The sequence below is a fragment of the Gouania willdenowi genome, chromosome 11 (genome assembly GCF_900634775.1).
Source record: "Gouania willdenowi chromosome 11, fGouWil2.1, whole genome shotgun sequence".
In the NCBI taxonomy this organism is placed as follows: Eukaryota; Metazoa; Chordata; class Actinopteri; order Blenniiformes; family Gobiesocidae; genus Gouania; species Gouania willdenowi.
Genome location: NC_041054.1, coordinates 17179879 through 17196634, shown reverse-complemented (window position 1 = coordinate 17196634; position 16756 = coordinate 17179879). Strand labels below are relative to the sequence as shown.

Sequence of the window (16756 nt, the reverse complement as noted above, 5' to 3'; positions counted from 1 at the left end):
ATCATGTGGACTTTAATCTCTCACTCCTGTCTTGAGATATGCATGACATAAGCTCAGCAACTTTTATCACAGAGGGGGCCACCAAAATGTGTGCGTTTGATCGAAGGGCCACATTATCAACATTCATGTCAGCATTTAGAATAATGACCAATATGAGCATCAGCACAGAGAAGAACAAAAAGTTTTTATATTAATTCTGTGCTTTTTTTGTTGTCCAATGTATGTTTTTTTTGGAGTCATATGGTGTATTTGAGTTGTCACTTTGCATTTTTTGAGGTTTTTTTTTGTATTTATGTTGTTGTTTTGCTTTGTTGTTTGTTAGTACTGTGGGTTTGCAGAATCATCTTTTATGTTTTTTCTTGTCTTTTTGTGTACTTTTTCTGTATATTTACTGTGTATATTTTTTGAGTCATTTTGTGTATTTTTGTTGTTTTGTGATATTTGATGTAATTTTGTGTATTATTTTTGTTGTTTTTTTCAGTAGTTTTGTGTGCTTTTGGAATATTTTCTGTATATTTCTTGTCTTTTGTTGCATTTCCCTGCAATGTTGTAAATCTTTGTAGTTTTCAATGTATTCTTGCTTCATTTTGTACATTTACTTTGCGGGCCGCATGAAATTAGACCAAAGTTGCCCATGTCTGATATAAGCACATACACATGATATCACATTTGCACAGTAATTGTACCAGCTGCTTTAGCCATGTCATACGCTGCTACATCTGTCGCCATCATGTAAAACTATGTTCAAATGTGTATGAGTTTGTGTGGCGTCTAATGACTTCATGGCTAAACGCACACACACAGGATTTCTTGCACGTTAATTTACTGGAAGTGTGCGTTGCAGTATTTGACTATGCAGTGACCCGGGCGTACTGTGTTTAAAATGCACCATTGTTCATCTCTGTGTTTTAAATTTAAATGTCACTGAGTCTTTGCTAAATGAGGAGTAGCTAAAGAGAGCATGAGGAGGAATGCTGTTTTGCTTTGCAGGCTTTAGGAGGCATGGAAATAATACACTCCATCAAGTTATATAAACAGTATATATATAAGGTTATTTTGTTACACCAATTACCGACATGTTTGCTTTGTCAATTCCCAGACTATTACTTGAAATTGATCAACAGCATCACCCTAATTTAGGAGATTTCGCCATAAATTAAAGAGAAGAGAAAATACGTCTATTTACACTTCATTGGCTTTCTGTCCGATCTACTTTTCTTTAATGTGTGGCTACTTGTGTAGATGTGCACACACAAAAAAAGATGTGCCCAGAGACATATCCACCCACACTAATACTGCTTCTTTACGTCTATGGTTGCAAACAAACTCATGTGAAGGAAGAGGGGGTTGAGCAAGGAAGGAAGGAAGGAAGGAAAAAAAAAAAAAACAAACAAAAAACATGCCGACACCATCTTTTGAACCAATTCTGCAGTAGTATTCCCATAACCTGACATAGAAAAGTCCCAACCAAACTATGTAGTGTACAAGACCTCCACAACCAGGTCTGCAGAAGCATCGTTTTATTCTCCCTGATGCATATGAGGGAATCAAATTCTCTGTTCTCATTAAGTATGTAGCAGTCTTGAGCATGGTGGGCCCTTGCATGATAAAAAATTATATAAATATTGGGTAACATTTTTTTTTTATTTGTGATGTATCAGATTTAAAGGTCCAGTATTATGCTATTTTTCACCCATCTCCGTTTGTTCCAAGAACCTCAACAACATAGTATTTGAGGTTTATTTTCCCAAACTCACCTGTTTTCCAAAGTTTTAGCCCTCTGAAAAGTCACTTTAATGACGCTTCCAAAAACAGGCTGTTTTGGGGCCTTTATGTTTTTACATGAGTGGGCGTTTCTGTAGATGCAGACATCTTTGCATCGCTTTTGTAGAGGATGATCACTATAGCAATTTTCTTTAGCTATTCGCACACTCTTGTTATTGTTTTCAACCAAAAACTGCACATTACAGTAAAACACATGGCTATATTTAAGTGGCTATTGTGATTGTGAGTCAGACAAACACTGCTCCACGGTGTGTGTTTATACATCAGCAGCGGAGTCAGTCAGCTGCTTCAAACACTCACCAGAGCTGCTACGTTGCTTCCTTGTCATCCTCACCTACCCTAACCACAGGAATAGTCCATTTAAGGTGATAATTTGTTTTATCCTACCGCTGGGTCAAAAACACGTCTGATCATGTCAAAGGCGATATGAGGCAGTGTAACGGATACTAAAAATGGAACTGATTGTGAGTGCTCACACTGCATTTCGGATTATCTATATACTGAACGTAAATATATTATCTGTGGATAAAGGGACTAGTGGTTAAGGGAGCGGGCTTGAAATCGTAGGCTTACTGGTTCAAATCTCCCTGGTCCATCTCTGTGGGATGTTGATCAGTCCCTTATATTAACCCTAACTGCTCCCCGGGCGCTACACCATGGATGCCCACTGCTCCGCAGGGAGGGGTTAAATGCAGAGAACACATTTAGTGTATGTCACTTTACATATATGAGGATAAAGTACAACGCATATTCTATATTAAACCACAGTTTTTGTTTTAGCTGTGAGGTAGTTTGAGAGGGAGGAGCTCACATTTTTATAGAGGAGGAGGAGCCAGGATTGTCAGGAGGAGGAGTTTCCGCTACGTGTCGTCATAATGCAAGAAGAATCCAACTCGCAAAATGTGGAATAACAAGGAATGGAGGAAACAGAACTTTTTCAACTTTGGCCCTTTGAATGAGGCTAAAAGAATGTATATCACTGTAGCAATACTGCTCCTTTATAGGAAATTCCACACTCAAATATCCGACTTGGAGCTGATTAGCTTGCTTGTACTTGTGTGTGCATGCTTATTACTTTCCCCCAGAAACAGAAAGATACTAGGATTATAAAAAGAAAAACAAAACGAGGAGATTAATAATTCAAACATTTACCGAATAAATGAAAAGCTAATGCACAATTGCTGAAAACACAAACAAAGTCACATCGAGAGCATTGATGACTTGCGAGTCCCTTTACCGCCACCCCCGTATTCCATCTTTACTTAAATGAGAGATGATCCTTTTCAACACAATCCCCTGAGCGCCCCTAAACCCCTCCAGAACCGAGTCAGAAAACATCAGAGAAGTGTGAGGGGAAACGAAATGATATACAGAACATAACAGAGCAACCAATATCCCATCAAAGGAGCAGCTGAGGATATTAATATCGACACTGAATGGAAAATGAGGCACTTAGACATACAAATTGAGCTGGTATATTTGCATAAAAACAAGATTAGCATAGGCACTCACAGGGATGGAAAATATTCCACTTGCGTTCCTTCTTTTGGTCTTTCATTTGGTTGTTTTTTGTTTTGTTTTTTTTTTTTGTTTTTTTTTAATGGTAAACACTGATTAGAAATTCAAAGGACATAATTCGCATTTGCACTTTATTGAAAACTCATATTAATTTCCTAAGGCCACACAAAAAGTGCTAAACCAATTGCGCTTGAATAATGTAAGAATATCACTGGCATTAACACCTTTTTTAACTAAAACACAAAAAAGCAAACAAGTCTCGCTGCCTTGAGTTTATTGGCTTCCAGAACCAGCAGTCGTTTATAACAAATCTTTGCTCACATGCTGGGAAATTTATGGAGTTCCCCTCGAAGATACTTAATAAATGTATGAAGCTGTAGAAAGAGAATACAAACGCAAACGTAAGGAAGCCTTCCACACCAGCACAGCAAATAAATGCTTCAACAAAGAGCCTTTACTTTATAACTGTCGGCTAAATGTTGTGTTTTGCAGCTTCATACAAACAAAGATGTCATTGCGATATGTTAATCTAATGTTTCTGTTGAATTTTCCAGTTTTAATGTCTGAATTTAGCTGTTCAACATATTATATAATAAATATTGAAAGTTTTCATGTAGTGAGAACTGTGTTTGGTTCATACAGCATCAGGTACGTGTTAAAACTTTGAATATTGTGAAAAAAATGAAAATTAAACTCATTAAAATATACAGACTTGTTTCAGGCTTTAATTTTGTGTATATGTGATGATTGTGGCTTACAAATATTGAAAACCTATAACGTGGTGTCTAAGAAAATTAGAATATTACCAGTACATAATAATAATAATAAAAATAATAATAATAATAATAATAATAATTATGATAATGATAATGATAATGATAATGATAATGATAATAATAATGATAACGATAACGATAACGATAATGATAATAATAATAATAATAATAATAATAATCATAATGTCTTTTTTTCATCCTCTCGGGATTATGTGGGCTAAGATTAGAAATATTCCGAGCGATGCCAGAATGCTTCTCAATCTGTACTGCAGACAGCACAGGGTCAATGTTCTGAATAAAAGGACCTGGTTCCAGATGCTCTTTAGCCTTTTTGTTAAAACTGTGATTTTGTAAGTATGACAGCAATAAAAGTCTTGCCTTAGGATGATTCAACCCTCCTGCTGTGACTCCATGACAGCATCAAACCGCGCTGCGCCGATAAAGACAGCAACAATAGCAACAATAGCAATAATAGCCTACCTGTTGAATCAGACCATGCAGCTTTTTTCCCACCCCTGATGCGCATCAATAAGCCTCAGTTGCCAATTTCCATGTTGACCCTGTCGACCTTGGACCATGTTTCGGTGCACACTGACCTCTACACACCAGGACTCCTCACCATGACTGCAGTTTTTGATTTTCTCCCACACCAATGTTTAACTGTCAATACTTGACCCATGTAGAATTTGCTGAAAACCTTATGCTTGCTCATATGTCTAACTTCTCACACAACCCATGCAACACAGCATCCATCCACCCATTTTCTGACCCGCCTAACTTCAGCTTTCTTCAGGTGTTAGGGTGTGGACAGGGTACCAGTCCACCACAGGGCAACACACAAGTACAGACTCGCACTCCCATTCACTCCTAAGGGGACATTTAGAGACTCCAATCAACCCAGCAGTCGTGTTTTTGGATGGTGGGAGGAATGTGGAGTAGTAGGTCATTGGTTTTTAGCCCGCATGGAAAACTAGTGGCTGTGGCCATCAGTCTAATTATGTGCGGTCCCCAGAGTAAATGCACAAAATGACTTTAAAAACACACAAAATGACAAGAAAAAAAAAAAAAAAAAACACAAAAGAACAAAATGAATACACCAAAACCTCAAAAAAAAAATTTAAAAAACGCAAAACAATCAAGAAAATCATATACAAAATGACAATAAAATGCAGAAAATGTCAAACAAACCCTTTCTTGTTTCCTGTATTAATGCTCAGATTTGTCATTACACTAAATGAGTGTTGATATTGTGGCCCTTAGATCAAACAATCACCTTTGTGTGGCCCTGCTGAGATAAAAGTTGCCCATATTTGGTTGACAACCTCCATACAAATAAATCAATAAAAAAAAAAAAAAAAAAAAAAAAAAAAAAAAATATATATATATATATATATATATATATATATATATATATATATATATAAAATAACAAAAATGTTTCCCCAGTAAAATACAAAATAAAACACAAACCATGAGAAAACATGTATATCTACTACCCAAAAAGGTTATTTAACATGAAAGCACAATGAAAATTAATTAAACATCCGACACCTGTTTTATAGAATATTCAGTGGCTGATGTTTCATACATAAGTTAAATGGTTCCTGGTCCTAAAATGTATGAGAAACACTTATTTCTACTTATTAAGCTTAGTTTTAGATTAAACGTCCCCCTCTTGCAGAAAGGCAGTGGACCATTGTATAGTTCTCCAGCCCATTAGCTAAACCTCACCTCTACACTCTATTCTGTGACATTGACCTTTGCACATTTAGAGGTTCAAATTATGTTTGGTTCCTCTTTTTCCCCAAGACAGATATGGAGACTTTTTTTTTTTCATTTACCAATGTCCTCAAAAGATCCCTTGACCTTCCATTGAGATTATTAGAAAGGAAGATAGAAGTGGCTTAGACCCGTAGTGTAATCTTTTTTTCTTATTGTCGGGTTCAAAAAGGCTACCCTCGACTTCCCCCTTTCAGCTTAAATGAAAATCCTCCACATGGTGCGTCAGAAGATGGTTTACCAGTTTCCAACTGCCACATTTTTCAAAACGGCCACTTTCCTGAAAAGCCTCATTGTGTCTTGGTGAGAAAAAGAAGATATCAGACTGCTGATATATCAGGCTTCATTTTTCATCATTGTAACATGTTGGTAAGTTATATGTCTTTTTATCAGCATTTTCATCATTGTTTATTTGGATTATGTATAATATCAACTTCAAGAGCTCGGAATTTCTCAGATTTTTTTTTTACAGTGCAATTTTGGATGCATTTTTTTTACAGCGTATGAACGCACATTGTGTTCTGCATCCTGATTGGCTAATGCTGCGTTCACCAGCCAGGGACACATCCAACTCGGTGAGTTTCACTGCCTGTTGAATCGAGGAGCTGTGCTCCTTTTTCTCCTCTCATAAACATAAACCACCAGTGAAAAAAGCCGGTGTGATTAGCGGCTAATGCTATCCTAGCTCAGTGCTACAGAGAGAACTTTTACCTGCTACTACCACCTCCTGACTGATTCTCCTCGACGCCTAATCTTTCCTAGTCCGGTCCCGATTATAAAGGCTGTGTCATACAGCTCCAGGTGGTCACACACAGCTTCTACTGCATGGTTGAATAGATGAACAGACCAGTGTCCGTGTTGACGGCCTGACATCATCGTCAACAAAAACTCTGAATGCATTCGGCATCGACGTCTGATCGCTAGCAGTTTGACTCTGAAGTGCTGTATGTTTGAAAAAGAGGTTTATGTTTTAAAATCTATGAAGGTTTGAACTTTGAGAGTGTTTAATTAAGGAGAAATGTTAATTCCTGTCTGAGAAAAGTGTATAAAGTGTAAAGTGTATAAAACATATATAATAGTAAAAAATAAAGCTGACCACTTCGCGGATTTTGCGTAACACCCGTGATAAACGAGGGACTACTGTACTTTGAAAAATGTGATAATTTTGTGGGGGAAAAAAAATTATGTGAAGAACAGATAGATAGATAGATAGATAGATAGATAGATAGATTTCCTTTATTGTCATTCAACATAACATCAGGGATGCATTTGAACAAAATCACGTTGCATAAGCCACAACAAAAACTGTTAGATAAGCAGCGAGAATACAAGAGTAAAAAGAATAAAAAGAAATAGAGGGATGCAGTATAAATATATACTGTACATATATAAATATTGTCTTCAAGACTTTGGCCAAAGGTTTCTGATCAGTCAAACAATCAAAAAAAGGGTGAAAACTGCATAGATGATGGTGAATGTTTTTATATGGGAGTAATTGTGAATATGTCATAACAGGACCTGGCTCTGCGTTCTTATCTTATTTGTGTACAGTAGACCACCTTTATTACCACATAAACCATATTAGCATGAGTAGCACTGCTCCAAGAGACATACCAAACATGATTTGGTAACATGGGCACTAAGGATAATATAGTTTGTTGATAGTGAAAAGTCGGGTTTAAAACTATGAACCTAACCTAACTGAAACCAACATACTTACTGCAGCTTTTTTTTTGCCCTACTTTCTCTAATGCCACCCATTTAGTGAGAATTTACCAAATTAACAATAAATTAACTTGAAATCTATTCTTAAATAAGAAGAAGGCGACCTTAGTCTAAATATAAGATAAATACTACCAGTGTGTTAGTTGTCAAAACAGTAGTTTTTATAATAAATTAGTCCCTTGTAAAAATGGCAGATATTTTGATATGCTGTGTCCCAGACTAAATAAATGAAGGCTTACCGGTGGATTCTGGGTGGTATGGGATAAACGTATAAATGTACCTTTATTGCAGTACATTAGATTAAACCAATGCAGTGAACTTCACCTTTGAATCATACAAAATACATCCACATCCCATTCTATTAGAGTGAAAGAACACATGCTCTACCTATGATTTAAACTCAGACGTCATTGCATTTAAGTTAAATTCTTGCCTGTACGTTTAAATTCCTTTAATGCTCTTAAAAGTTGAACTTAAATGTATGTCATTGCCAATAACTTGGAAAAGACATTAAAATACAAAAGTTGAGGGAAGTTTTAGATGATGAGAAGAGCTAAAGATAGCCAGGACAGGAAGTCTGAACTTTCACTCTGCGGCAGGTCTAATAGAGCTGCTGACAGCAAGCTGAAGTCTGTGACTGCCGATCTCTATCTTACTCTCTAACAGCGGCAACCTGGCTTGTGGAAACGACAGAAAAAAAGACACTCTCTCTCTCTCTGTAGCTTTTTCCTCCTACATCACATTCGGATTTAACATTGGCTGAGCACATTTAATGTTGTAACAACGCCTACCTTCTTCGAATGTGACTAAAATTCACAGCATTTCCCTCAGTTTTCCTAACACTCTTTACTAAATTATCAATAAGGGCTGTATAGGTCAAGTTGCTGAGCAGAAAAGCATACCTGTCAAGTTTTGGATTTGAAGATAAGAGCCGTCCCACCCGCTCAACCAAGCTCCAGTATACAGTACCTTATATTTTAATATAGGTGTACAAGAAATCTAAAATAGCCACTTGTCAACCACTTACTAAATACAATTATGTGATTAGAATCTGATTGGGCCGGCCTTTATTAACATTGAAATGCTGTGAACATTCCTACTAGGGCTGAACCATATGGACCAAAACTCATCATCTCAATATATTTTCTCAAAATGGTGATATATGATATAAATCTAGATCATTTTATCAAATAAAATCTGACCAAAAAAATAATTCTGGGTTAAATTTGCTGATGCAAAATGCACTCATTAATCCATCTAACTGAGCTTTACATGTTGTTCTGAGAAGTAAAAACAGCAACTCCTAAAACTAGTATTTTGTTTCATATGATATATGAAATATTATAATTTCTTATATCGCCAAAATAGACAACTCGATACATCTTGAATGTATCGAGCCCTAATACCTAAATTATAAAACAGCCTAAATAAAAACAAATGGGTAAATGAAGCACATGTGTTTATTTAATATATATATATATATATATATATACAAGTCAACACGTTGCATATTTACTGTTAATTTCACATTGCTTTTCTTTAAGTTAGACATTAACATTTTATTTTCATTATGTATTTTCTTTTAATTTCTCATGCTCACTCATGTGGTTCTCTGGTATTCACTAATGACTTATTAGACACATTTATAACAGACTTTACATCCTTAAACACTTTTTAAAGCAGTTTATATTTGTGGAGCTTGTGATTGGCTGATTTTTCATGGTGACTTACGTGGTTCCTTTCGCTGTGGTAGACGTTAAAATCTCAGTTATTAATCTAACCAATATAACAACTGTAACTGTGTCCCATCCTGCTGCTCTTTAGGAAGATAAACTCTCTGTTCCATTTTACAGCATATTTACACCAGTTCTTTGGTTTTTTTTTTCGCCGGAACGTCTTCATTCATTCATCTCTCTTCTGAGTTGTTTCTGAGTTTGTTGCCGCTGTCGGCACTAATCTCGCGAGAACTGCCACTCAGACCATTTCAGGTGGCAGTTCTCGTGAGGCTAGTGACGGCGTTCAGTTTAGTAAGGCATCTTTTAATTACTATTACATTAAAATACGGGATGGAGGGGTAAAATACGAGAGTTTTCCGGCCAAAACGGGATACTTGACAGGTACGGAAAAGATGTAGTTCAATGATTAAAGTTGCCTGCTTTTATGTTTTTTAAGACCAGAAAATCTGCATTAAATACAGACAGTGGTAGAGGATTTCTATGTGGACTCCAGCATCACTTTGCTTTGCTGCTAAAACTATTAAAAAACTGCTCCTAAAAAACCTAATGAGAAGTCACATACCGGAGCCTGTGATTCCTGGTGCACCCGGACAGGATGCAGTGTTGTTGCACATGCGTGTTTCGCGTAGGGCGCCGCTGCACAGTGTCCCATAGGGTGAAGAAACACACGACCGGGTCCTCACTTGCCAGCCCTGCCCACATGTAAGAGAACACACACTCCACTGCGACCACTCCTCTGCAGCAGGGTCACCTGAGTAAAAAACAAAACAATGAAAAGAATAGTTTTCCATCCTTAATGATCATGAATAAAAATGATTTGAATACATTTATTCTCTGCATAAGATTGAAGAACTCTGGAAAAATGGAAGAGTTCTCAGGATAATCTCGACTTTCTGACTAATGGCATCATCATGTGTGTGAGAAACCGATTTTAAAAGCATTTTAAAACAATACGCAACCACGTAAATAGACATTTGATAGCTAAAAAATAAATGTTGCAAATTTGTACAAGAGATGTCTTTGCGGTCATGGAATAGTCCTTAAATGTCGGCATCACATGCAGCATATCCATCGTGAAACAGCATTTACAATCTGACATTAGCACCTAGCTACATTCTGTATGGTTTCTTTAGTGTCATGACGTTAATCCTTAGAAGACCAGGAATATGACATCAGACATGGATAGGGTCCAAATGGCAGCTTATGCTATGATTGGATGCCTTAAGCCTTAAAAAAAACAGTTAAGAAATGCATGAAAGGAACACTGCCTTGAGTAATCATTACGTCACTACTCAATTAATCACTACGTTGTGATGTAAGATAGTACAAATTGCGGTATTGATGTTTTATTGCAACTTTATGAGTTGCTGGTTGTATGACGACTAAAATATTCTACTCTATTGGGAGTATTGTGATGGAATTCAGACTTGAGAATAAAAAAAAACAAACAAACAAAAAACTCCTAACAATAATGTAGGCTACCAGGTAAACTGTTTTGTATTGTGAATTTCATTTTATGTCTCCCAACTTTCACAGGTGTTTTCCATTGTGCTAACTCTTTGCTATAACCGAATGGTAATTTTGTTCTTTTCGTACATACAAGCCAAAAAAACAATATTTGTTTTATTTTAAAAGACCAGTCATCCTGTATCGTGGTTGATTTCTGAAATAAGGAAAAGTAAGCTAGTTATTTCATTGATGATTGAAACTTCTGTGTAGGTAGAATGATCCCCAGTCTATTAGGTATACATTGCCTGGTGTTACACTGGATTTTAATGTTCTGAGACATGGTCCCTTTCACCAAATGAATGTAGGGTATTTTGTGGCATTCATTAATGTTTACATGTCTGTCTTTTTCAACAACAAAAACCAGGTTGTCGAATATTGAGTAGAACATTGTGCCTGTTGGGCATTTTGTTTCAGTGATGTTTGAAGTATTAATGGAATTATAGTACCATGTATGATCTCACTGCTAAAGGACTTTGAAGTCTGAGATAGTGTGTCATTTCACTATTTAAAGATTGTGGTTAAGTTGATGTAAACAGTATTCTCAGGTTATTGAGGTTTAAGTTCTTACAGGCAGCGGTAACAACCACACTATCGGTTCCTTGACTTGCACCCTTCACAGCAGAACCTGCAGATCTGAGTTATCCCACTTTACTCTTCCCAAATCGTTTATGAGCACCATGTCCTTTGATGGGGGCGTCGTCACATAGCGAAGAAGGAAATCTAATTAATTGCATGTCCGTTAATCGCATTACATCTTCATTAACATGCCGTGAGTCAGGGCTTAAGCTCATCATGCATTCCTGCCGGAGAGGAAGAATGAGAGAAGTGAGAAAAGAGAAGGAGAGGAGGAGAAGGACAAGATGAAGCCAAGGGTTTCCCTCCCAGTTGGGACTCCCTCTACCACACAGCTGGAGCTTTGAATATATAATGTGTGAATGTGTATGTGCATATAGCTTTGAATACCGTAGGATCCATCATAGTAAGGGAGAAACTGGCAACACAAAGGCTCAGGTACGTATGAAGAACATACTAGTTCATACACCCTTAAAATGGTATTTTAGTGGTTGTTGAAGTTTTGTGAAAGTTTTATTCAGATTTCTGATTTAGTGAAGGCAGTACAACCTGCTACAGTGAGGTCCAGCATGATGTCACGCCATCTAGAGTAGCCATCTAGACGGAATAGAAAATGCTAAACCGCCTGTGATACTACAGCTTGTCGTGAAACATTCCTATCATGCCTCTAAAAAGAAGGACGTGGAGCCCCTCTGCCTCTGTCTTCCTCGGAACTCCCCGGCCCCATCTCCACCCCTGTGACGGAAGGCGTTCCCGCAAACTGCTCTTCAGGGCCGGCAGTTCAGAACGCCGAGATCGTCCACTCCTCGACCCGCCCCATCGCCTTAACGCAGTTCGTCTGGCTAGCCCGGAAAGACTTCAGCCTTGGCTTTGCTGGCATAGCCCGCTCAGTGCACACACCTTAACTAATGCTCAGTACAGAAAGGATCTGTATTTTACTTTGAGGTTATACAACTTATTGAGTTGGAAAAACTGAAGACTTTAATTTGACTTGCCTTTGTTTTAAGTTAGACTACTTAATATTAAATAACTCACTTGTGTCTGGCTTATTAAAGCTGATATCCAGAGTTTCTGAGAGGACATCTCGATGTCCCGCCCTAAATAGCCTCACTTTCTCCCCCTGCCTCTGCAATCTACCAGAAGCCTCTACTTTTCTGCATGCGCATCACGGAACATTACAAGGTTGCATCGGGTGACATAGATCAGGTAAGAGCAAAAGTCATATTTACCTGTTTGCTGTTGTGACGCGCGGCCTCGTTTCCGTGCACAGTTCTGCATTCACTTTGATTGAAAATCTCAAAAACAGGAAGTCAAAGCCTATTGGCTGAGCACAATCGTTTCCATTTGTATAGGGGTCTATAGGACGAAGGAGGGACTTATATACATTAATGTATATAAATGACCACCGGCAGTAGACCATAGTAAAATACTAGTTAGGTATTTTTTTGCATTTTAAAAGAATCATATATAAACAAGATTTCTCAGAAACTCTGGGTATCAGCTTTAACTTAATTTCTAATAACTTAACTCATTTGGGTGTTACCAATCAAAAAAATCAATTAATTCCAACAATTTTTTTTTTCAGTATAGATATGAGATTTTTGCTACTTTTATTGTGTTGTGTTATGTATTGATGAACATGTATCATTTCCTTTTCGTTCAATGAGTGAAAAAGGTGTCTTCGCACGTTTCCGTACCAGTGATTATTCAAAAAGCCCCAAGCACACAAGAATGATTGGTGACGTCAAGTTGCTATCGCTTGTTCCAGGTAATGGGCGCCACCGCACACTCACAATAACACTCACCTGTTTGTGCTTGAAACACACCTGGCTGGTCAGCTGAACGCGGTCTTTGGGTCTTCACCTTTAAGCCATCATCATCCCCATCATCTTCATCTTCATTATATGAATCTGAAATGCAAATCCACATTTTATTAGCATTTGTTGTTTTTTTTTAGTCTTTATTGCATTTGACAGCACAGAAAATGAGTAGAGTAATTATTTTGTTAGTTTAGTTGATCCAAGTTTTTGTTATCTTTGTAGTTTTACACAATTATTCATACATTTTAACAGGTCAACGGAAACACATTTAGTAGATCTGATAAAATAGGTGTGTCAAATTGACTCGGCATGCTCTTTGAAGCACAGAAATGGGAAAAAAAAACAAAAAACAGTACATTTCAGCACAAATCATGCAGAAACAGTTTTTAGCTTAGTATAAAAACCTACAACATGGAATTTGTACACCTAAATGTTCCAAAAAATGAACCTACTGTACTTTTAGAAATAAAAAGGAATGATGTGACATTAACAAATACTTTGTAAAAGTCAAAGGGAGGAGAATTACCTCAGGCAAATTTGCATATGGTGAAATGATGCAACACATCCAAGTTCGTTTTATCTCAGTTGGTACATACCCGAGCAAGAGATGTTTTGATCTGTATAAAAGGATATTAGGTTTTGTCTCACCAACGCAAGTCTTAATCAACTCCCACAGCAGGGGTAACAATGTGTGATTTAGCAGAACCCCTTCACTGGGGTACTTCTTGCCCACAGGCTTTGTAGTATTTATGAAAAGAGGTTTTAGACATGTCGGGTGTCTGGGAGATACTTATAGAATATGAGTGTCTTTTGAGTATTAGATTAGCAACTGCAAAAGTGACTGTAAATAGTTCTGTAGATAATTCTGACAAGACAAAACAGAAGCAAAAGCACACATTTGGATTAACACATCTATTTAGCGATTGAAAAATGTGTTGTTCTCAGTGTTTCATTCATAACAATCAACACATTTGCCCTTCCTCTCATTTGTGCACTGTTCTTTTGAGGCATATGTGCCAAAAAAAATAATTTCAAACCATGTATTTTTTTTTTTTCTTTTTTGTGCCACTCTACAGCTGGTTATGGCTCTGGGTAAAAGAAAATCACCACTGTGTGCGCTGTGTGGGCTGATGGCTTCACTTCTTAAACAACCTGTAATGAACAAATGGTGCAAAAACAGATTTGAAAGTGCTTTAGAGGACAATGAACAGACTTTAATTTAGCCTAATCGCCTCATTCATTGCCTCGAAAAAGACTAAATATTGCTGCATCAGATGTGACTGTCTAGTGCGGAACACTGATAAACAATCCACTTACTTTGGAATAAGGTTTAACTGCATGGTGGCACTCAGCTAGCTCAGAGGAAGAGGAAGCACACTGTCGCCCAACGTTGTTTGTTTTATAAAAGCTTTTTAACCAAATAACTCTCATTATTAAAACATTTACCTGTATGTCATCCAAAAATTGTAAGCAGCTATGATTTTAAAACATTAAAGTGAAAACTGTAACTGTGGATTGAGCATAAGTGTTTGTTACATGATAATAACAAACAATAGCAGTTTGCGCATGCGGCACAACTCTTTGCCATCACGGGCCGCGGGGTCAACTAAACAAGTTACATACACTCTTTCTCTGAAAAAAGTGAAAAAAGAAGAGGATTAAGAATTTTTCAGTTATACATACAACACCATTCACACAAGGTTAGTACCCGACGCTTTTCTGCTTTTGTCGCGTTGTTTGTGTGCGTAATTTTTGTGCTTGTTTCCGTGTTGTGTTACAGTAGGATAGCATGCTTAGGCATTGGAGCCATTTCAGTTCTACACTCGTTTTCTAGTGAACACAACGATCAAATGGAGAAAATGGGAAAATGTTGTCTGTTATTCATTAGAGAAGTTAAACTTACTACTGCTTATATGCTAGAATCAGTGTTACACACAGAGCTACACAGTGTAAATGTGCCAACGATGCTAATGATGGTGAAGAGCTTCAGGGGGGCTATCTACACATGTGGGTCGGCAAGTCTGTGTGTGAATCTGAGCGAAGCTGCGTTACATTTGTCTCAAAAAAGAATGCACACATTGCTCAATCCACAAGCACAATTGAAAATTTACACATGATACTTTATGATAAATACACAGACACATATTTGTGGTTCTGAAAAACACGTGAAAATCTAAAAATTACATGTGGATTTGAAAAGACGATTTGAAAATTGTGGATCTATTTGTAATTTTTTTTTAAATAAATCTGTCCCCATAACTGACAGCATCCATCCCCTAATTCAGTTAATCATCCAGCTGATCATGTTCCATGCTTTACATTCATTAAAGTTAGTCATGACGCAGTATTTAAACCACTGCAATGTGCCTACTTACTTCTACTGCTTCGTCCGCAAATGCCTCGCAATCCACCCCCAACCTTGATCCACCCCCACCCTTGCCCCTTCACTTCTGTCTAATTAAACAGTGTCTCCTGTTGCCATCTAACGTTTGTGCTTCTGTTCCAGGGGGTCCTGTTGACCGCCCTCTCTGCTTATGCCTCTCTATGTAGCTCATGAAAGAGGAAGGAGGATCTTTCTTTACTTCAAGTTTTCCACGCAGCTGCGTTGAAGGGCAGAGGAAGAGGAAGAGGAAGAAGAGGAAGAGGAAGAGGAAGAGGAAGAGGAAGAAGAGGAAGAGGAAGAAGAGGAAGAGGAAGAAGAGGAAGAGGAAGAAGAGGAAGAGGAAGAGGAAGAGGAAGAGGAAGAGGAGAAGAGGAAGAGAAGAAGAAGAAGAAGAAGAAGAAGAAGAAGAAGAAGAGCAGCTTGACCAAATAACCAATTCTCTTTGCCTAATTAGGAAACGTCATGAGAAAAATCTCGTCTTTTGCTTTAAAGTTTTGCAGTCAAAGCCCGAATGTGGGAATCTTTATTTTTTTTTTCTTAGACTGTGCTCCTGAGAGATCGAAGTCAGTGAAGCAGCACAAAGAACTAATGTCACACAAAAAACGCCCATTGACAACTACTTTTCTTCTCCCCCTCTCCCTCTCTGGTCTTCTACAGCAGAAAAGAGGATTTAGGACTGACAACAGCGGACTTCTCCACATATGAAAGTAGAGATCAATGAGGGTATACTCCTGAGAGTGCTGACCTTTACAAAGCCCACTGTATTGTTTAATGTTGTGGACTGCTATTTAATGGATATATCGTCACACACAAGTGTGTCCCGTCTTATCTATACTCAACATTTCCATCTGGTCTCTAATCTCCAGAGACGTTCTGTTTTCCTTCTTCAGCTAGTAGGTAGTACCAGTATCTATCCCAATGAGGATTTGGGTCAGTAATCTTTTAAAGCAGACCAGTAGTTTTGACATTTGAGTTGTATATGTGTTTCACAACAGTACCAGTAACTCCATGTCTCTTCTCTGAATAGAACTATCAGGGTTTTTAACAATAGTCGGCTAAGGGCGGATAGCAGAAAAAAAGACAAGGTTATATAAAGAATTTAATAGATAAGAGCATGTTGAAAAGAGAATAAAAAGAATGAGTAAGACAAGA

At 37.5% G+C, this 16756-nt stretch overlaps 1 protein-coding gene across 5 annotated transcripts in view; it reads right to left on the bottom strand.

Annotated features, from left to right (window-relative positions):
- The window catches only part of adgrb2 (adhesion G protein-coupled receptor B2), a 271609-nt gene that overhangs the window by 129438 nt on the left and 125415 nt on the right, over positions 1–16756 (bottom strand). For 4 of the 5 annotated variants that reach the window (XM_028461068.1, XM_028461072.1, XM_028461069.1 and 1 more), the window contains exons 3-4: positions 13207–13311; positions 9882–10070 (exon numbers count right to left, since the gene is read on the bottom strand). In XM_028461068.1, the coding sequence (XP_028316869.1) occupies positions 9882–10070; positions 13207–13311 (294 nt within the window). The remainder of the gene's footprint in view (positions 1–9881; positions 10071–13206; positions 13312–16756) is intronic. The other variant, XM_028461070.1, reaches the window with a different exon arrangement.